At 40.2% G+C, this 22,775-nt stretch overlaps 1 protein-coding gene across 1 annotated transcript in view; it reads right to left on the reverse strand.

Moving 5' to 3' along the window:
• Nucleotides 1–903: 903 nt before the first annotated feature.
• The window catches only part of LOC124151708 (mucin-2-like), a 37,143-nt gene continuing 15,271 nt past the window's right edge, over nt 904–22,775 (reverse strand). Inside the window, exons 3-7 of the mRNA XM_046524298.2 lie at nt 13,569–13,678; nt 11,854–11,979; nt 7,690–7,875; nt 6,350–6,559; nt 904–2,493 (exon numbers count right to left, since the gene is read on the reverse strand). Of these exons, the coding sequence (XP_046380254.2) occupies nt 1,274–2,493; nt 6,350–6,559; nt 7,690–7,875; nt 11,854–11,979; nt 13,569–13,678 (1,852 nt within the window). The 3' untranslated portion in view covers nt 904–1,273. The remainder of the gene's footprint in view (nt 2,494–6,349; nt 6,560–7,689; nt 7,876–11,853; nt 11,980–13,568; nt 13,679–22,775) is intronic.

Here is a 22,775-nt window from a genome sequence, read left to right on the forward strand (position 1 = left end):
AAGTGTTTCAACCATCTATTTTCATCACGTAAAAGAGTGTTTTAACTGAATTGATATTTCATTTAAAGGGTGGATGCATAAGCTTTTTGAGATGGTGAATTCAAAAGCGCTTGTTACGACCCACCGATTTCCAATACATGTGCAATGTGTGTAAAACTTTTTCTGATGTTCCCCTTGACCAGAGTATTCTAAAAACCTCTCTCATTCGATCAAATATTTTAAAACTGTTATATAAATGCAATACAAATATTATATTGCATGTCACATGCTTCAGGAACAGATGTGCCTTCAATACTGTTCACTGGTTAACTTTATGGTTGTGTTCATTTTTCATTAGCGATTAACAGTAGCATGAAAAGTTTGAAAAAAATTACTGAGATCTGATATTCTGTGTTGCCCGAATAAGAGCAAATACAAATTGGATCAGGCACTATCTTAAAAAAGTGTCACTCTGGTGCGTAATCAATCTTTCAAGCCATATAAACAATGCAAATGATTTTTTTCGACAGTGAAATCATCATTTAAGTCACTCTTTGAAAGGGTCTATTTGAGAAATTATAATAAGCCCACCACGGTGAGTCCATATTAACAGACCGCCTCCTTGGCCTAGTGGTAGAGCGTCCGCCCGGGGAGCGGAAGGTCCGGGTTTCTATCCCCGGCCGCGTCATACCAAAAGACGTTAAAAGATGGTACTTGTTGTTACCCTGTCTGGCGCTCGGCATTAAGGGGCTAAAACAATGACTGGTCGGTTGGAGTCAGTATACTGTGTCTGAGTGGGGTATCCATGTTAAACTGCGGCATGGTATTTCAGTGGGCTAGCACTATAAATCGGCATCAGTCCGGACTAGTACAAGCAGCCACACAAACACACACACGTCGTTATATAAGAGCAATAGTCTTGGACGCGACGGTAAACCCCATTTCACTTCACCTCACCTCCATATTAACATATTTTTTAAAACCATATTTGTTTGACATTTCTAATAAGAATGTGTTCCTTTTCTATCAAGCTATTGATTACAAAAAAGAATGATACATCTTGCTGGATGTGTACTTACGAAACGGTGATATAACATCTCGTTTGACCAACGCCACTGCTGTACATGCACAATAAAGCGGCAAAACCCTTTCCATAATCACATGTTAAACGAGAATGCATTAGGACTTTATCATAAACATGTGTTTGGAAATCAATATCAAATAGTGATGATACTAGCTGTTCACGAAAAGGCGAGCGTATCCTGCCCCATCGTAGGCACCCGTCACAAACACATCATCGACACCTACACAACCACTTCAAGAATGTCAGCAGGTCTGGTACAACGATGAAGACAAAGGGAAGTACTAACATTACAATCCCTGACATCCCAATGACATTTGAGGACTTTCTGTCGTCCTGTTTACTGACCTTCTTAGCAATTTCTGTCGTCAAGAGTTCTGTTTCAACTGCTAGATCATTTTGCAGTTCTTCTCCTCTTTGAACAGCCTCTTCTTGCACCGTTGGAACTGCCGCGGGTCTACACCGACACGTGCACTTCTGTCGTATTGCTCTTCCATAGCTATCCCAAGCAAGAACCTGTCCATCTGGATGAGGTGTTGTGACAGCATCGGTTGTAACGGCAGCAAGAGATGTCGATGAACCGGTCGACGTTGATGACAGTATCGTCGAAGGTGACGTGACCGACGTGGAGGTAAACGGTGCAGGTGTGGTTGTGGCTGTGGTAGGCGTTGAAGTTGTGGTTGTAATTGTGGTTGCGGTATGCGTTGAAAATGTGTTTGTGGGTGTGGATGTGCTAGGCGCTGTGTTTGTGATTGCGGTCGCGGTTGTGGTGGGCGCTTTGGTTGTGGATGTCGTGGATGTCGTTGTGGCTGTTGATGGCGTTGTGATTGTGGTGGGCGCTGTGCCTGTGGATGTCATGGCGGGCGTTGTAGTTGTTGTAGGCGTTATGGTGGACGTGGTTGTGGGCGTTGTTGCGGGCGTTGTGGTCGGCGTTGTTGTGGACGTTGTGGTGGGCGTTGTTGGGGACGTTGTCGGCGTTGTTGAGGGCGTTGTGATAGGCGTTATGGTGGGCGTGGTTGTAGTTGTGAGCGTTGTCGAGGGCGTTGTGATAGGCGTTGTGGTGGGCGTGGTTGTCGTTGTAGTTGTGGGCGTGGTTGTGGGCGTTGTGGTGGGCGTTGTTGGGAGCGTTGTTGATGGCGTTGTTGAGGGCGTTGTGGTGGGCGTTGTGATAGGCGTTGTGGTTGGCGTGGTTGTCGTTGTAGTTGTGGGCGTTGTGGTGGGCGTTGTGGTGGGCGTTGTTGGGGGCCTTGTTGATGGCGTTGTTGAGGGCGTTGTGGTAGGCGTTGTGATAGGCGTTGTGGTGGTTGTGGTTGTCGTTGTAGTTGTGGGCGTGGTTGTGAGCGTTGTGGTGGGCGTGTTTGTGGAAGTTGTGGTTGTCGTTGTAGTTGCGGACGTTGTGGTTGTGGAAGTTTTGGTTGTGACACTCACTGGAACTGATGTGAAAAAAAACATGAAATGTTAAACATGGACACGATGCAGCACAATAACGTAGCAATACGAAGTTAAACCATGATCAGTTGAGTGCATAATCATCGCATCATGATGAGCGATTCGTCCTATCATGATAACACATATACGCACATATTGTTTGTGTGAGTGGCAGTGCCACCGGTTGGGCAAGACATGTTTACCATTTTACGAACACCTGGTGTCAGTGATTTTCAGTGACCCATTCACATAACTTTCAACCGCTGTTGTCCCTGTTACAATGGAGTACTTAGCATTCACATATATTATAAATAAATAACTTTGGGGCTAACTGACAATGACGAAATAAATGAAAAACAGGCTTGTTATAAGGAATAATAGTAATAGCAGTGTTTATATTTTTTTAATATCACAAAGCCTTGTATAACCGCATATATAAGAATGGTGGTCACTTTTGTGTTCTTTTTGATGATATGACCATGATTGATGACAGTTACAAGTTCTGGATTCTGTTTAGTAAACATGACATTAGAAGTTAGACTGGTAAACTTGTATTCAATATGTATAATTGGAATTATTTCAAACCCGATTAATTGTAACGAAAAACATAGTCCTTATCCTGAGATTGTACAGGTATTCATGTTACTGTTTGCTGATAACGAGTTATCAGGTTCAAGTCTGGTGTGGCAGACATTGAATATTCTTATTAAGGCGCCGCGATTCGCTGTGCAGAGTTGCGTCCCTTGGGCAGACAGAAACCTAAGTATGATTGTGGGTTCGAATCCCGGTTCACCCCGATTATGTTTCTAGGTTTGTCAGCACCATACCCGTGCTCGTGGGTTTCACCGAAGTGGTAAACGTCGGAGACCTGCATCACTTCGGGCTTTCCTCCCACATTAAGCTGACACGCCGTGATATAACTGGAATACTGTTAAAAGCGGCGTTAAACCCAACTCACCTACTCACTATCAAGTTTAACTGAAGTTTGAATTTGAAAACAATATGATCTTTCAGTAATGAGGGTTAATATTGCAAAATCAGATAAATATGTTTTAAAGAAAAAAATCGAAGACATTGTCAATTCACATTAGGACCTGACAGAAATAAAAATAGTTGGCACTTACTAATAATACTACAAAATTTTAACTGGAATTTTCAGAAATTAAAAGGACCTTGGGAATAAAAACTTTATGAAAACAATTGAAGATATTGTAAACTAAGATCAACTCACTTCTGTCATACGGAACAGAAGTATATTAATCATATATTAGATGCTCTTGACAAGTTCATCTGTATACTAGCAAACATTGGTAGGAGTCAAGGTCAACACACCAAGTACAATGGTCTTCGTGGATGTGGTACAACTCCTTTGTATTAATAAACATGGCTGTGCTAAAACCATTAGGTATTGCATAAGAATCATTTTCATGCTTTCATAAGATTCCCTACCCAACTGGTGTCACTATGCGATGCAAATGGACATGATTACGATGGTAGGAAATGTGTCGTTTAAAAGTGGAAGTGAAATTGTATGGATTGTGCAACAGGTGGAGAAATTTATTATTAAGTCTATTAAACAAATGCTAAAAGATATATTTACAAGGATGGTACATATTTTATCCCAATCTAATAAACTGATTGTTATTTTGTAAAAGGAACATATTTCTCAAACGTTTTACTTTACTTATGAGCAGCAGAATATCTGTACTTGCACAGAACAGACGAATTTCAAAATTAATATGTAGGTTTTAGTTTCAACAAGATACATGTAAATGTGCTGTCGCCTGATTGGATTTCTGAGTCATCATGTGGTCGCATGGTTTGTTCATATGCCGCTGTCATATGGCAGGATTACTGCTGTGCTGTGTCAGGCAGCAAAAAACATACTCTTTTACGCTTTTTGATTGTTTTGTTTTTTGTTTGATCGTTGTTAAACGCCGCACCAAACAATATTGCAGCTTTATGGCGGCGGTCTGTAAATAATTGAGTCCGGACCAGATAATCCAGCGATTGACATCATGAGCATCGATCCACGCAATTGTGATACGATGACATGCATCAACCAAGTCAGCGAACCTGACCACTCTATTCCGTTAGTCGCCTCTTACGACAAGCATAATCGCTTTTTACGGCAAGCATGGACTGCTGAAGACCTATTCTACCCTGGATCTTCACGGGTCACTTTTTTATGCAAATTGTTCAAGAGGTGGGTGCTAAATATAGGGCAGGACGTGCTTAGCCTGGTGTCACCTGGTGTCATCACCGATTTCAGTGATCCATTCGCATAACTTTCACTGCTATTTTGCCTCCTAACTCTCAGTTGAATTTGCTATGTGGGAAAATCGAGACTTGCTGTTCTCTAGCGCTGACGTTTTATATTTAGTAGGAAATCACCGATAATAATGAATAACATTTACTAAATGGAAGTATTTCAGTCTGTATTAGCACATTTCAGATGTACATGACATAAAATTTGGTGGGTGTAGAAATGTTCCACGAGAAACAAGAATTTGCGAACATTGTAATATAAATGTATTTAGGAGAGATATGACAACAAGGACATACAAATGTTTTAGTGTCAGATTCCGGCAGGTTAGCATACAGATCGTGTTGATGTGATAAATAACATACATTAAAATACGACCCTCTCCCTTGACCAACCAAACATCTCCGTCTATCCGAGTACTGTTTTTGTCCCAGTTGGCTCTTAAGGATGTTGACAAAGTAACTTAATACTGTGCATATGTCAGTATAACACCAGCTGAGGTGAGGTGAAATTGGATATACATTAGGATCTGGGCATAAATGTTCAAAGTGACAAAATGCTATCCACAAAACAGTATGACTAAGAGGGATGAATATCAACTATATCCCTTCGCACAATATTCGAGTCATCTCCAGCCTTTGGTGTCTACATTTCATATTTATTTAAGGCACACTCGTGTATGATTTCAAAGAGCCTTACACGACTTTTGCTCCGAAGTTGTTTGATCGAGGCTACAACATTCAAGGTCCCAGTAAAGCTTTCACGGAGGACATGTGGATGGCATTTCAAAATTACACACATCGGTGACAAAAATTATGTCCGATGAAATTAGTTATCTTGACTTTTATTCCATTTTTTCCAGGTGAACAATTGTCTTGCCTTTGAATGTGTTGGTAATAGGTGCCACCGGTGGGGCAGGATACGCTAACCTTTTCGCGAACTCTTGGTATCATCACTATTTGATAGTGATTCATAAACACATGCTCATGATATATTCTATTGATTTCTATTGAATATGGAACTGGTTTTGCCACTTTTATTTTCAAAGAGCGTCATACGACTTTTGCTTAGAAGTTGTTTGATCAAGGTACAATATTCAAGGGTGCCACCGGTCGGGCAGGATACGCTCACCTTTGCGCGAACACCTTTTATTTAACGTCGAGTTTAAAATTGTTGCACACCTTTCTCTCTCCTAACAGACGTAATATCCACTGGACCACTGATGTGGTCATACCAAAAGACCTTAAAAGATGGTACTACTTGTTACCCTGTCGGCATTAAGGGGCGAAAACAAGGACTGGTCGGCTCGGAGTCAGTATACTGTTTCTGAGTGGGGTATCTATGTTAAACTGCGGCATGGTATCTCAGTGAGCTAGCACTATAAATCGGCTTAATCCGGACTGGTACAAGCAGCCACACACACACAAACACACACGTACACACGTGCATGCACGTCGCTATATAAGAGCAATAATCTTGGACGCAACGTTAAACTCAATTTCACCTCTCCTCACTGATGTGGTCTACTTGAAATGAAAATTAAAACATTTAATATTTAATGGCTCTTGCAAGTTAGAATGCCCATGTACACTCACCTCCCAGGACGATGATTTCGCAGATACTTATGGTTTGGACACTTGGAAATTTTAGTTGGATGAACATTGCATCGTTACTGAAGCCAGCATCGCATGTGGGTATCCATTGTGTTCCTTTCTTAGTGGCGACTTGCGTGCAGCGAGACCAGCACTCGTCTCTGTCAGAACAGGTGCTACTGATATGCACTTCAGTGTTCGCCGCGGGATATTCTAGCAATAAGAATATGTTATATGGTTTGTGATTTTGGTTTAACGCCGATGTGTAGTGTATCAACAATATCTTAATTTTGGAGATAAATCAAAAGTAGACGTTCACAACTTTACAATAGCAAAACATTCAGGTTCATAATAAGGGTGAATCAGGGATTCGAACCCACGATCGGGACACCGAGTCGCTATTTCTTAGGCCAGTGAGCTAACGGTGCTCAATTTGCCTTGTAATGAATAATATGCAACATACTGCGGTTTGCAGAGGTATGATTCTGGATATGACACTTGAACTGTTACACAAACACTCAAACATTTGTGGGCATTTGTGATCATGAGTGAGTGAGTGAGTGGGGTTTATATAACTCCGCTTTTAATAGTATTCCAGTTATATCACGGCGTGTCAGTTTAATGTTGTGGGGAACCCGAAGTGATGCAGGTCTCCGACGTTTACCACTTCGATGAAACCCACGAGCACGGATATTGTGACAAACCTAGAAACATAATAGGGGCGAACAGGGATTTAAACCCACACTGATGTTTGGTGTCCCTCAAGAGACGCAACCCCTTTCTTCATGACGAAGAATAGATATATATATATATATATATATATATATATATATATATATATATATATATATATATATATATATATATATATATTGTCTGCAAATACCGAAGTTAAATTCAAATGTTTACATAAGCCAACCACAAGCCCATAGTAAGCCATTGTAACTTGCGCCTCAGACATTATGGTGGGCTTTTCGGAAACTTTTTGTTTTGTTTTTGAGAAAACATTTTAATCGTGTTTAACATAGATAATATCCTATACATGAGCATGTAAAACACTGCAATGTGATCATAAAATATGGAAATTACGACACTTGCTTACAAAGTATTTTAATATCGAAAACTGAAAGTTTTGAATTTCAGTTTCTTTTACTAATTTTCCACTGCATGTAAAGAATAGGTTTGAACACAGAGATGTCCAGGTTGCATGGCTACAAATACAGACTAGATGTAATCATGTGTGAATTAATTTACAAAACAACATTATTGTCCCCACACGAATACCCCGATGATGGTACTGATAAATGACCGTCCTTGCATGTTGCTGATAAATCAGAACTTACTTGCGAATATGCCGATTTGTTGAATGCTGTAAATGTTTGGCAGGTTGATCACTAGCCAAAAGTTGTTGAGATAAGAGTTAGTAGTGCAGGAGGAGGGGTCAAGCTTTTGGATTCCATCCAACGCCAGGTTACCGTCCAGGCCGATTATCATATTGATCTCTGCGCCGAGAGCAATGTTGACCTCATCTACAAAAATAGAATAGAACATTAAGAAATTATGGTATACATACGCCTTTATAATTACACAATATTTTCGTCTTATAAAACTATATATGCTGATCCCGGAGGTACCTAACAACTAAGCCTTTGTTTCACGGAGACATCGCAGGAACATGAACTAAATATTTATGTTCATCATGAGCTAAATTTGCCTGATCAAAAATGACATCTTAACATCCCTTCTTGTAACAATCCGTGGTCTAGTGGTAGAGCGTCCGCCCGGAGAGCGGAAGGTCCGGGGTTCGATGCCCGGCCGCGTCATACCAAAAGACGTTAAAAGATGGTACTTGTTGTTACCCTGTCTGGCGCTCGGCATTAAGGGGGTAAAACAAGGACTGGTCGGTTGGAGTCAGTATACTGTGTCTGAGTGGGGTATTCATGTTAAACTGCGGCATGGTATCTCAGTGAGCTAGCACTATCAATCGGCATCAGTCCGGCCTAGTACAAGCAGCCACACACACTCACACACGTGCATGCACGTCGCTATATAAGTGCAATAATCTAGGACGCGACGTTAAACCCAATTTCACCTCACCTCACCTTCTTTTAACATACACAACGCATAACATTGATAACATTTTTATAAATGTGTGAATCATGAGAGTGATCCTCTCTTCTGTTGCTACCCCGAGAAGATCTGCGTTAGAAATGGTCTTCAGAAACCCATGCTTGTCATGAGGCGACTAACGTCATGGCGTCCAAATTGCGTAGGTCGACGCTCATTGAATTGTCTGGTTGTTTACACATCGCCATCAGATGGCTAGAATATTGTTGAGTCCGACGTTAAAGAACAACAAACAAACCTTTGCTACATTCACGTTAAATAAACTAAACAGTACCAAACCCATGACAACAGTGTACCAAGAAGCTGTTCTCCGATTATGTTGGATTTTATTCGGGGATAAACCAAGTATAACTCAGCTATGTTAGATATTTAAGATACAGGAGTATATTCCAGGAGTCTAAATGCGTATTTAGTATCATGTCAAAAAAAGTTAGAGAGTATAACTAAAAGTTAAAAAAAAGATCTATGATCTATGATCTACTGACCACCAGCATCCGTGGATTTATATCTAAAGTAAACGTCCTCGGAAACCACGATTTGAATTAGAAAATTATCTCACGTCCCTTCCCCTAAATAAAGCTATCCCTCTACTTTTATTTCGCACTTCATGCCACCACTTACCAATTGAAAAAGGAAGATGGAATGGGATACCTATTTGTGAAAGAAAATGTAAACTGTGTTTTATTGATGATATTGGAGATGAATTTCACTATATTTTTAAATGTCCATATTTTACTAAAGAAAGAATTTTGTATATCCCACCTACATATTCTAAAAGACCTAAAATGATTAAATTTCAAAGACTTTTCACTTGTAAAGAGATATCTGTATTAAAAAACATTAGTAAATTCTGTAAATATGTAATGCAAATTGTAAAATCTTCCGGCTAACCACATATCCGCTATCATAATGTGACTGACTGATATAGAAGATTTAACGTGCGCTTTCCGGCTGCAGCGTATTTCGCACACGGGCCTGGCCAGACCATTTAGTGTATTCCGAGAAGGGTGAAAGTGGTGTGTGCAACACAAGAGGGGGCTTTTAGGGGTTGCTTATATCGATTTTTTGAAATTTTAAAATTTGGAATAAATGCCGAGGTGGGTGGAGGAGGGAACTAAGGGAGCCGGGTGAGGTGGGTGTATGTATGTTTATTGGATTTTGGATTGGTAGATTAATTAGTTTTTAGATGCGCTTGATTAGGCCTGTTTTGATTAGGAATACGCCTAGGGCCTTGAAGTTTTCTAGTCTATTTTGAGGGTTTAGTATTTCATCTAGAGTAGGAACCTTATTTAGATTGAGGTTGGTTTGTAGTGTGGTTCTGTGTGTTTGGTAGTGGGTGCAGTGGATGAGTGCGTGTTCTGTGGTTTCGGGTTGTTTGCAGTGGGGGCAGTTGCCTGTGGTGTGTCTTTTAAGTTGTTTTAGGTGGTTATTTAGGTTCGTGTGTCCTGTTTGGAGTTTTGTAATTAATCTGTCAATTTTTTTTGAGGGGTGTAGGATTTTAGGTTTGGCTAGTGGTTTTCTGAGCACTTTTTGGATTTGGCTATTTGAGTTTTGATATTGATTATGCCATTTTTTGGTTATTTTTTGTTTGTTTACACTTTTAATTTCTGATTTTGAGATGGGTAGGTTTAGGCTTATTTCTGGTATTTTGAGAGATAATTTAGCTGCTTTATCGGCGCTTTCGTTGCCGTAAATTCCTACGTGGGCGGGGATCCACAAGAAGGTTATTTGTTTGCCTGCTTTTGTTAGGTCGTTGGAGCTTTTAAGTATTTGGTTTATTAATTTAGGTCGTTTTTTGGTATTTTTGTTTTGGAGGGCTTGTAGCCCACTAAGCGAGTCAGTGAGAATTAGGATTTTTTTGTTGTTTTTTGATTGTTGGTTATGCAGGGCTGAGGCCATGCCCATAAGTTCGGCCGTGAATATAGATTGGTTGTTAGGGAGTCGGTAAGATTGTGTGGATATAACTGGTTGTGTGGTATGGACTCCGAAACCTGTGTGGTTGGAGATCGGGTCTGAAGATCCGTCAGTGTATATGTGACACCAATTTGGCCAATTTTCGTGTATGTATGCTAGTGTGGTGGTTTTAGCTATGTTTGGGTCGGTTTGTTTATTTATTTGGTTAGTTAGCGTTGTGTCTATTTGGGGTATTTTGAGTTTAGGGGTGAAGATAATTGATTTTTTGCAGTTTTGTTTAAGATTTTGAGTTTGGTGTTCATTGAGGTAGTTAGTTATTCTTTGGGATATTGGGGTGAGTAAGGGGTGTTTGCGAGCTAGAGCTTGGTTTCTTGGGCTAATGTTTTGGTTAATTAGGTTTTGGATGAGAGGGTTTGTTTGGGACGCGATTTAGTGGCATTTCTCCTGTAAGGGCCTGAAGTGAGGTGTAGGAGGTGCCATGTTGGGTGCGTGTTTCATAATGTGCATTTTGCTGTCATTTTGTACCTCATATGCCGAGGATCTCGACCTGAACGTAATAAAGTTCTGTTCTGTTCTGTTCTGTCAGGTTTACAGGAGAATCCCCACCTTAATCCAACGTTACATTAATCCAATCACACATCAAATAGCACCGCTTATTAGCGCTGAGTAGGGTACTTCCGCTAAAACAATACGCTGGCTCGTGTTGGCCTTTGACGCAGTCGCAAAGAACAGAGACACCGGGTTGCGTGGGTGGCGTCTGTCTGGACTTGCAGATGTGATCGGTGATGAAATAAGTGAGTAGAACTCTTCTCTTCACCCAAGCAGTTACAATTCACAGGATGTAATTAGTATAAACTGCAGGTGATTCCTAGACAATTTCATTTCCGTTTATATTTCCAAAACACAAAAAGAATTGGGCCACGCCCCGTAACAAACTACTGTTTCTAATTGGCTGATAATAGAGGGGACGGGGATTTAGTTGGACTATTGCGCTGAACGAAAGTTGAACGATAACAGTTGAAGTGTTTTTGGTGAAATAAAAACTCTGTGAAGTTGTTCTTGTTGAAATATTTATTTATAAGAACTGCCTTTTTTGTTTCAAAGAGTTCAAAAGTAAAAAAGTGCACACTTTGTGTACATCTGCTACATTCGGTTTTGACCTCCATAAACGCTAATATAAACATATATGCATAAACACTTATATATAATATATCACAATAACATAATAATTTTATATTGATATATTGATATGGGTGGTGATGGTGGTAACTGGAATGAAGAAGCGCCAGTAAACGCAGTGAGTGAGTATGGTTTTACGCCGCTTTTAACAATATTCCAGCAATATCACGGCCATGGACACATATTGTACCCATGACGGGAATCGAACCCGGGTCTTCGGCGTGGCGAGCGAACGCTTTAACCACTAGGCTACCCGACCGCCCCTTGTAAACGAAGCGTTTGCTTACCTGTCTTTAATTCAGGTTCCCGTTCACAGGCAATTCCTCCGGCTAAGCTGGTACATGGGTAGCTCCTCCACTTTGAGAAGTCAGTGGCGCTGGTCATAACCGCGCATCTGGAAATCGTGTCGGGTTCTAAAGGGATAAATGTTCCAACATCAAAATCATTCCCGAGCATTGTGAGTGAGCTCTGATAATAAATAAAAGCGTGAAAACCCTCTCATAAGAAATCTCTGCCAGAAGCAGTCGATTGTACGATTCCGACTGCATCATGAGCACGTGTTTATGGATCACTATCAAATGACGTTGCAGCTAGGTGTTTGTGAAAAGGTAAGCGTATCCTGCCCAACCGGTGGCACCCATCACAAACACATGGAAAGGTAATTCAATTGTTCACCTGAAAAAAGACACGAGAACATATATCGACGAAGTCAAAATAGGGAATTGCTTCCGACATAATATTTGTCACTGATGCGCCAAATTTTGAAATGTACTCCACGTGTCCACCATGAAGCTTTACTGAATGTTGTAACCTCGGAGTCGAAGGAAGCTTGATCCAGATTTCAGTTTGTAACGGCGTATCAACCTCATCGTGAAGGAAAGTCATTTTACAATTTGATATATGTACTCACCGACAAAGGAAACATGAATACCATTGTACATTTTGGTTAATGTATAAATAGTTACGTATATTCAAGATATGTTAGATTGGTTCAATGATTAAATTGGTTCAATGAACATACAGTAAACTACGGTTATAACGAACTCAAAGGGACTACTATTTTTAGTTCGTTATAACCGTAGTTCGTTATAAGCATATATACAGCATAACTACAGCTAATTGTCGGGACTCAAAAGTAAGTTCGTTATATCCGTCAGTTCGTTATAAGCGTGTTCGTTATAACCGTAGTTTACTGTACACGCATCACATGTCACGTCATGATCCGTGACTACAGATGCACCATTTATCTTTTGCAGGTTTTGCGTGTAAAGTTTTGAAATCACATCCAGCACATCGTGATAAGAATAAAGTCACTGTGGTAACATTTGACTAATTGTTAGTTTTGTCATTAAGCAGTACGCATTGGAAACATCTCTTCTTAACGAACATACTCTTCATGTTTCTATGGTTCTCGTTTCTTTTGGCGGTGAGTATGTATATTTTCCACGGCTGTGCATGGTGCAGACAAACCGAGAAAAATAGTCATGATTAAAGATGAACGAACCATGGTAGTAGGTATCTGACAACATATCAATGGAATGCAGTTGTGGATAGAGAGTTGCGGTTGCGCGGCTGACGACTGGGGGCACCCGTGTCCTCTCCTATCCCCAAATTCCGCCCACCGTACAAGTATATAGGTTAGAAACGTTCAAGATCCGGGTTAGAATAGGTCTTCAGCAACCCATGCTTGCCGTAAGGATCGGGTGGTCAGGCTCGAGGACATGGTTGATGCATGACAATGAATCCCAATTGAGTAGATCGATGCTCATGGTGTCAAGACTCGATAATTTACAGACCGCCGTCATATAGCTGGGATATTGCTGAGTTCGGGGTTAAACAACAAACAAATAAACATGTAGGGTACGGAGACAAAGAAAGATCTTCAGTACGAATCCACAACCTGCGGATCCTGGCATGGTTAAGGGATGCAACTCTCTAAAACAACATTAAAGTATTATTCTACATTAGGTATGAGGTCATTTATACTCCTGAGGGTACGCACGTGTTGAGTCCCAATGCGTGTATCCGTTGCTAACTGGCACATCCAGATCTGTCCATTTCAGTGTAGACCCGTCGTAGTTCATCCCAAGCCACACAGAACTTTCAGAGTCTCTGTCAGAGAGAAAGATTAATTACATGGTTCATTTAACACAAATACATGACATTATTACACACTGTATCGCAATATTTTCGCGGGATCTTCAGAGTAAGACACCATTTGGATTGAGTGAAATATCTTACCCTGAAAACATAAAAGGACACCCGATTGTTTGATGTTGCGGGTGTCACGACTGAATGAGTTGTGAGTTATGCCGCATCAAACAGCATTTCCGTTTTATCACGGCGTTTCAGCTGAATGCGTGAGGAATGCCCAAAGTGATGAAGTTCTCAGACATTACAAATTAAGTAAGTTTGTTTTGATGCCGCTTTGTAAGCATTCCAATTTGTCATGGCGCATCAGCTTGATGTGGGAGGAACGCCCGAAGTGATGCAGGTGACAGACGTTTATCACGTAAGTGAAACACGAGAGAACGGGTATGGTGCTGACAAATACATGATCATAATCAGGGCGAACCTGACATTCGAACCCTTGCTGACAAGGTCAAGGCAACCCCAAAAGATGCAATCCTCAAAAAAGCCAATGTCTACGTAAATGTTGCTGTACGTTGCATAAATCCATTTACGCCATACAGGGAATTGTTGAACTTCAACCGGCTTTTGAGAAAAGGGCGGACGAGAGAAATAGTTGAAACGTTTGGGGTATATTACAAGCGTGATTTTACAGAAACTTGAACTTGTCATAGTTTTTGAAACCAGGAAGTATTGAGTATATATGTTCATGTTATGGTTCAGTGACACTCATGATAAAACTCATACCCTTGAAAAAAAGCTTGCCAATGAACTCATGAAGCATTTACTGTAGTTCGGGGCAACTTGGTAAATCTCAGAGTGACCTCTGAATATGTCAACACCATGAACATCGTCCGCAATGAAGGCGAACTAAATCATGGTACTTTGACCTTTTAGAAGGCTATTTTAATGCATTTTGAATGATGTTGATATTTCGAGTGCTCACTGATCCATTGACCGGGGTAATAATAGTGTAGCGCTATGAGCATCCACTTGGTGAATGGAATCTGGCGCATTATAAATGCACTTATTATTATTATTATTATTATTATTATTATTATTATTATTATTATTATCTGATATATTACAGGAGATGACAACCTTGTGGTCAAAGTAATAGATCGCTGTAACCTGCTTAAAATGCATTAAAGCTACCAGGTGTCTCATTCATGTGATTAATTTAGCACTGAGCAATCGTTAAGATATACATTTGACTTCTGTAGAAAAACAAATTTCCTCAAAAGATGACACTCTTGAAATAACATCCAACAGATGTTCAATGGGCTAACAAATCATGCGCTCTCAAACATCCAATTGAGTTGATCATAAAGAAATTGAGGCATCTGAATAATAGTATGTGATGTGCCACCATATCCATCGTTCTGTTCTATTAAACACTGTTGGAAGCTATCTATTTTGTCGAAACGGAAACCTAGTCAGTCACCGTCTTGTATAAGTTCACACCAGCCCGGCCTGTATGGATGTTATGACATTATAGCGTTTCTGTGACGTTACTTGCTTTTCACGTCACAGTCGACCCTATATACACGTAGAGTTATCACAGTAGAATGTCCTACGGTGGTTCAATCTAATTTTTCTTTAACCGAAATACTTCTTTGAAACCTGTAAACTCGAAGTGATAAATTCCTTCCATGTGTCAATATCGGGATGTAAAGGATTCGTATGATACCTCTTTGCCTTACAATATTACATGTTCGGCTTATAATTACTACGAAGACATTGTCACCGCATTTCAGTGCCAATGTGTGAACTGTGAATTATATTTGTGAAAGTGATAGCTCATCAAAGTAAAGTCAATCTTCGCCCTAACATTGGTTTCAAGAATTGCCTTGTGGTAAAACCTTATTGGAGATTCTACACGTAAACTATTGCTGAATCGATATTACTGTTGTTAAAGAGACAATATTCCACACAGCCGCATCTTCGGACCCAGTGGAGTAGGATTATCCACGAAGACAGTCACCTGTGACGAGTCCTATCGCAGAATACTCGAGAGATTGCCGGTCATCTACCTTGGAAAATAAGCCACTCATAATTAGTGTTAAGACTTCATGGTTCGTGAATGATTTAGGTCAGAACTGTGGCTTTGTCTGATCGACCTAGCTATACTCTAGGCGCCACTAGATACGCCTTGTTTTCAGTTGTTGATATCGTGGGAGTGGTGGTAGAGGACACATAACTTAACTTATAACATTGCACCTATGTGGGAAAAGCTAGCCGGATCTTCCAATGGACGAGTCAACTCTTTAATATCTGGGCTTGCCCATTCCCCAACGTCTTGGACCTAGATTAGTGTGTGTTTTAAGTGTGCAAACATACTTACTGGAATGAGTGAGTGAGTGGGTGAGTTAAATTTTACATCACATCGGCAATATTTCAGCCATGTAGTGATGGGAACTAGGTATTAAATCTAAAATATATGTCAACAAAGGACATTAAAATAGTAAGGTATATCACAGTTTTTAATAAAACAAAATAGGTCATTATTTCTTTTAAAAAACATATAGCTGTAATAGATTAAGTCCTATCTATTAAAACAAGGCTATAGACCACTAATATCCAAAGTTAGACCACCTTACTGGAGATCATGGGGACTTACAGTACCTATGCTTCCTATGCTCCCCAGCAGAATTTATGCCATCCCTTTGGCTACCAGTGGCTGTACCATATTTACTGGAATGACAGTCAGCAGGTAAATATCGACTGGCATGGTTACAGCTTTTGGGAAAAGCAGTGGTGTTACTTGACATAATTTGCAAAGCTAAATGAGCCTGGAACCGTATTATTTTTGTTGATATTGCCTTGATTTTTGTGTTGAACAGTTCACTTTAACTCTTTAACAAATATGAGAAATTTCAAAATTTTAATATAAAAGCAAACACACACACACACCTTTTTCAAAGTACTTTTATCCATAAACTTCTTGTGATAAGCTGCAGGTTAACACTAACCCAACAGTAGTGCCGCGAATAGCTGGAATATTGCTGATGCGGCTTAAAGCACCACTTACTCACTCATAACAAGTAGCACACGGATAGTTGGATGAAGATGTTCAGTGAGAATAATAAATAGCACATAGGTAATGAAGCCAGATGTACAGCAAGAATTAAATTACAAGCTGATTGAATGCCAATTGAAAATAGTAGATTGCTTGATTAGATCTTCATAGGTCTGAGGCGCCGCGATTCACTTTGTAGATTTGCGTCCCTTGGGCACGCCAGAAACCTATGATTGTGGATTCGAATCCCGGTTCGCCCCGATTATGTTTCTAGGTTTGTCAGCACCATACCCGTGCCGAAGTGGTAAACGTCTGAGACCTGCATCACTTCGGGCTTTCCTCCCACATTAAGCTGACACGCCGCGATATAACTGGAATAATGTTAAAAGCGGCGTTAAAAACCCAACTCACTCACTCTTCATAGGTAGAATAGATGTATTACCCTGTTAATCCTTATAGAGATTTATGGTATCGATGTTCCAGGACTTGGAGGCAGACGTGTATTTCTCAGGTGACCGTCTGGAGAAGTGTCTGATTTAGTTTTGCTTTCTGAGTTTTATCGCGGTATGACGGACATTTTCACATTCCCCAAACATGACTGCTTGTCCATATGGTTCCTCCTTTACTTATATAGCATACGGCGATATTTTCCTTCTTAAACTTGGTATTTGTGGATAGTATTCCATCCTAAGTGCGCCATTTCACCTGCTTTCTCAGCCATAACGTGAGACATTTAATTAATCAGGAAAACATAACCAGTCTTCTCTTTATAAAAGCAAGTTTGCAAACCCGTGCATTTGATACAGACAACAGAAACAACAAAACATCTTCTTTTCAAGCACGCAACCAGTTGTCTTCAGTTCCCCCAAAAAACTCAAGCCGGCGCTTAACTAGGCATCAACATTTGTCTTTCATTTACAAAGAACGATTCAGTCAAGCGCTGTACATCGATAATACTTCCATTTTCGATAAGATACACAAAAAGTCTTCTCTCTTCAATTCGACCATCATTCTTTTCGAGAGGTAGCGCACCACACAAATACTAACACCAACGCTCCGTGAAGATCCAGGGTAGAATAGGCCTCCAGCAACCCATGCTTGCCGTAAAAGGCGACTATGCTTGTCGTAAAAGGCGACTAACGGGATCGGGTGGTCAGGCTCGCTGACTTGTTTGATGCATGTCATTGATCCCAATTGCGTGGATCGATGCTCATGATATCAATCACTGGATTGTCTGGTCCAGACTCGATTATTTACAGACCGCCGTCATATAGCTGTAATATTGCTGAGTGCGGCGTTAAACAACAAACCAACCAACAAACTAACACCTACGGCTCACTCGAGCTCAAAGTCGAGCTCAAAGTCTTTCGGCGTTCCTGTCGGCGGCCTCCGTGGCTACGGTTTACGGAACCTGCGTTGTTTCGCTCCTTGCAATTCAGCCAGGTCTCCACGACCCGTTGTCATCCTTGGAGCAGATGCGTTGCTGGGACAAAAGGAACCAATGCTCTACCACGGGAAAAAAGGGCGACGTCGTGTCCCTTCCACCCAGTCTACGCGATGTCATTGTGCCTGAACTATTGCGACACGCATGTTCTCACAGACAACCACGCGGCGCAACAAACACCAACGTACAAGGACGCACCGTTTTGTAACATTTCTGTAAGAGGTCCAATCCCTTTCGGTACAGCACCTCAAACCTTTCGAAAGCGCACCAAACAAAACAAACACGTCCACAACAAATCGCACATGGAGCCACAACCGACATGCGACACGCAGTTATCACAAATTTGAGCTCAGGCACAAACGCCATCACAAGCCAAAAAATGATAACAAACAACTGACCCCAACAACCATGCAGCGAGCAACAACCAAACAATGGGCATTGCCTAAAAGTCGGGCCGGGCCGGGCCAAGACGGGCCAAAGTGTTACTGGCTAATTACTTCATTATCGGCGATCATACCTACATATAATTGATGCAACATACACACATGACATTAATGAACAATCATCAAACAAAAAAGTGCACCATAAATAAGTTATTCGGAGTAAATCGCTTGACAACCAGAAAGTGGAGCCGTGTGTAAGCGTCGCTGACCTTGGTAACATGTAAAAGAGCAATCGTTAAACGAAGTAAGATTTGAAACGTATCAAATACTTCGTCATACAAATTTCCATCTGTGAGCATATTGTTTATATTTATAGGAACATTCAATATATAAGTAAATACCACTTTATAATGTCACTGATCGTCGTATTTAAAGCAGACACGTTGGTTAAAGTAGACCTCTTCTCCCTATACTCTCAACAGTCATACAGGTGTTCGGTCCGACTCGGCCCGGGCTGTCATAATCAACTTTAAACTCACATATGTATCATCAAATGGATTCACATCTATAAACTAGTATAATATCTACCTAAATATCACTTTATAGTGTCTCAGATCACTGTACTTAAAGAAAACAAGGTACTCAAAGTGAAGAATTTTTACTTTTTTTTCTTAAGAAAATCCATGTCAGAAGTGTTCGGTCCGACTTGGCCCGGGCTGTCAAAATCAACTTAAACCTCACAGATGTATCATCAAATGGATTCACATCTTTAGATTAGTATTATATCTACCTAAATACCACTTTTCTCAGATCGCTGTACTTAAGGAAAACAAGGGGCTCAAAGTGAAGCCCTTTTCCCTCTACATTCTCAACATAGTCTCTATCAGAAGTGTTTTGCTTGTGTTGGGTCCGACTTGGTCCGGGCGGTCAAAATCAACTTAAAACACACATATGTATCTTCAAATATGTTTACATCTATAGATTAGTGTGATATCTACCTAAATACCACTTTATTATGTCACGGTACATCGTATTTAAAGAAAACAAGGGGCTCAAAGTGAAGCCCTTTTCCCTCTACATTCTCAACATAGTCTCTTTTTAGAAGTGTTTGTCTTGTGTTGGGTCCGACTTGGCCCGGGCTGTCAAAATCAACTTAAACCTCACAGATGTATCATCAAATGGATTCACATCTTTAGATTAGTATTATATCTACCTAAATACCACTTTTTAGTGTCTCAGATCGCTGTACTTAAAGAAAACAAGGGGCTCAAAGTGAAGCCCTTTTCCCTCTACATTCTCAACATAGTCTCTTTTTAGAAGTGTTTGTCTTGTGTTGGGTCCGACTTGGCCCGGACTGTCAAAATCAACTTCAGCCTCACAGATGTATCATCAATTGGATTCATATGTTAAGATTAGTATTATATCTACCTGAATACCACTTTATTATGTCACGGTACATCGTATTTAAAGAAAACAAGGTGCTCAAAGTGAAGCATTTTTACTGTATTTTCTTAAGAAATTCTATGTCAGAAGTGTTCGCGTATTTTTGTGCTTAAGTCACTTGGACATTGTTTAGCTTCATGAACATGACAGCTTTGACATCATTGATGACTTAATCTTATGAGATGTGTAAACCTTAGGGGAAATGAGCTCAAGTAAATACAGAAACAGAGGGTCTAAAATTGCCACAGTGTTAGGCCCGAAAGTCTATTTAGGATTTAAATTGTGATTAAGGAAGTAGAGGGTAGAGAGAGAACAAGATAACAAATCTTAACATACCTACCTGCCAAACAAGTGCTAGTTCGTTCGTATCCGTAATCCGTCACAAACTGTGATGAACGCATAGTGTGTTCGATGAAGGAAATACAGCCCTTCAGATCTTTGTTTGCTGAATACACCTTGACCTATGTTCAGTGATATAATTTATAAGATATTGAAGCTACATGGCCGCCCTTAGTTTCTTGGAAATGTCCTGGCTACACTTCAAGGTTTCGTGCTCAACAAATATATATGAATGTATATGATGTCTCATCTTGATGTACTTTAATAATGCAATTCGACAAAGAAGATGTACAGATGCCTCGACAACATTTTGCACACATGAATGACTTCAACCTTGGCTCTCTACTAGTACAGGTAAACATGGCTATTAATGCTCATGTGTCTCAGGTTGCCCCAACCTCGCCGTCGTATCTGTACACAAAACAAGTGCATAGTCTAAACTAGGCTACATATGCATTTCTTCACCCGTTTCAATAATGCAGTGCGCTGTCACAGCATGCTGCGTAGGTCTGTACAGCACAATGTATTTTATTAGTGATTGGTCGATCCTTCATAAATCATATTTTTGCCATTCATTTCACATATGCCTCGGTAGAATTGAGGTAGGGGAAGGACTTCTGGTCAGATAACAAGGTATTCAGATATCCAGAATCTCGTTTATCCGGACAACATTTTAGAAAAAGCAATTGTCCGGATAAGCGAGGTTCGACTGTATAGCGCGTGATACATGACAAAACAGATGTGTTAGGACCTGATTCGCACTTGCTGAAGGGATACCAATGGACCCTGATCATAATACATTGGTTGCTTATTATTATTATTATTAAACATATTGTATTGTCCAAAAAGACAAAGGGATTGGGCACAAGTGCAGCACTTATTACCACCTTCTCCATATATACAGTTATACATAATATTGCATAATGAAAATTAACAATTTACAGTTGAAGCATCACATTGTGGAAACATAGTGCGCAATATAAATTTATATACAGTGCTCATATGAAGGATATGTACAATGTGCTGGAAAGTGAAGACAGTGTGCATCTCATACATATGCTAATTGTATACATGTTAGTGTTGTATATAGATTTAACAATATTAATGATTAACAGTTTGGAAACAATAATATGCTAGCTACTGAATCTGTTAGTCGTTTCTATAAATTTGGCATGGTTACAGCTTTTGGGAAAAGCAGTGGTGTTACTTGACATAATTTGCAAAGCTAAATGAGCCTGGAACCGTATTATTTTTGTTGATATTGCCTTGATTTTTGTGTTGAACAGTTCACTTAACTCTTTAACAAATATGAGAAATTTCAAAATTTTAATATAAAAGCAAACACACACACACACCTTTTTCAAAGTACTTTTATCCATAAACTTCTTGTGATAAGCTGCAGGTTAACACTAACCCAACAGTAGTGCCGCGAATAGCTGGAATATTGCTGATGCGGCTTAAAGCACCACTTACTCACTCATAACAAGTAGCACACGGATAGTTGGATGAAGATGTTCAGTGAGAATAATAAATAGCACATAGGTAATGAAGCCAGATGTACAGCAAGAATTAAATAACAAGCTGATTGAATGCCAATTGAAAATAGTAGATTGCTTGATTAGATCTTCATAGGTCTGAGGCGCCGCGATTCACTTTGTAGATTTGCGTCCCTTGGGCACGCCAGAAACCTATGATTGTGGATTCGAATCCCGGTTCGCCCCGATTATGTTTCTAGGTTTGTCAGCACCATACCCGTGCTGGTTGGTTTCACCGAAGTGGTAAACGTCTGAGACCTGCATCACTTCGGGCTTTCCTTCCACATTAAGCTGACACGCCGCGATATAACTGGAATAATGTTAAAAGCGGCGTTAAAAACCCAACTCACTCACTCTTCATAGGTAGAATAGATGTATTACCCTGTTAATCCTTATAGAGATTTATGGTATCGATGTTCCAGGACTTGGAGGCAGACGTGTATTTCTCAGGTGACCGTCTGGAGAAGTGTCTGATTTAGTTTTGCTTTCTGAGTTTTATCGCGGTATGACGGACATTTTCACATTCCCCAAACATGACTGCTTGTCCATATGGTTCCTCCTTTACTTATATAGCATACGGCGATATTTTCCTTCTTAAACTTGGTATTTGTGGATAGTATTCCATCCTAAGTGCCCCATTTCACCTGCTTTCTCAGCCATAACGTGAGACATTTAATTAATCAGGAAAACATAACCAGTCTTCTCTTTATAAAATCAAGTTTGCAAACCCGTGCATTTGATACAGACAACAGAAACAACAAAACATCTTCTTTTCAAGCACGCAACCAGTTGTCTTCAGTTCCCCAAAAAAACTCAAGCCGGCGCTTAACTAGGCATCAACATTTGTCTTTCATTTACAAAGAACGATTCAGTCAAGCGCAGTACATCGATAATACTTCCATTTTCGATAAGATAC

This window comes from Haliotis rufescens, unplaced genomic scaffold (genome assembly GCF_023055435.1).
Source record: "Haliotis rufescens isolate VD_foot unplaced genomic scaffold, xgHalRufe1.0.p SCAF_64, whole genome shotgun sequence".
Classification (NCBI taxonomy): domain Eukaryota; kingdom Metazoa; phylum Mollusca; class Gastropoda; order Lepetellida; family Haliotidae; genus Haliotis; species Haliotis rufescens.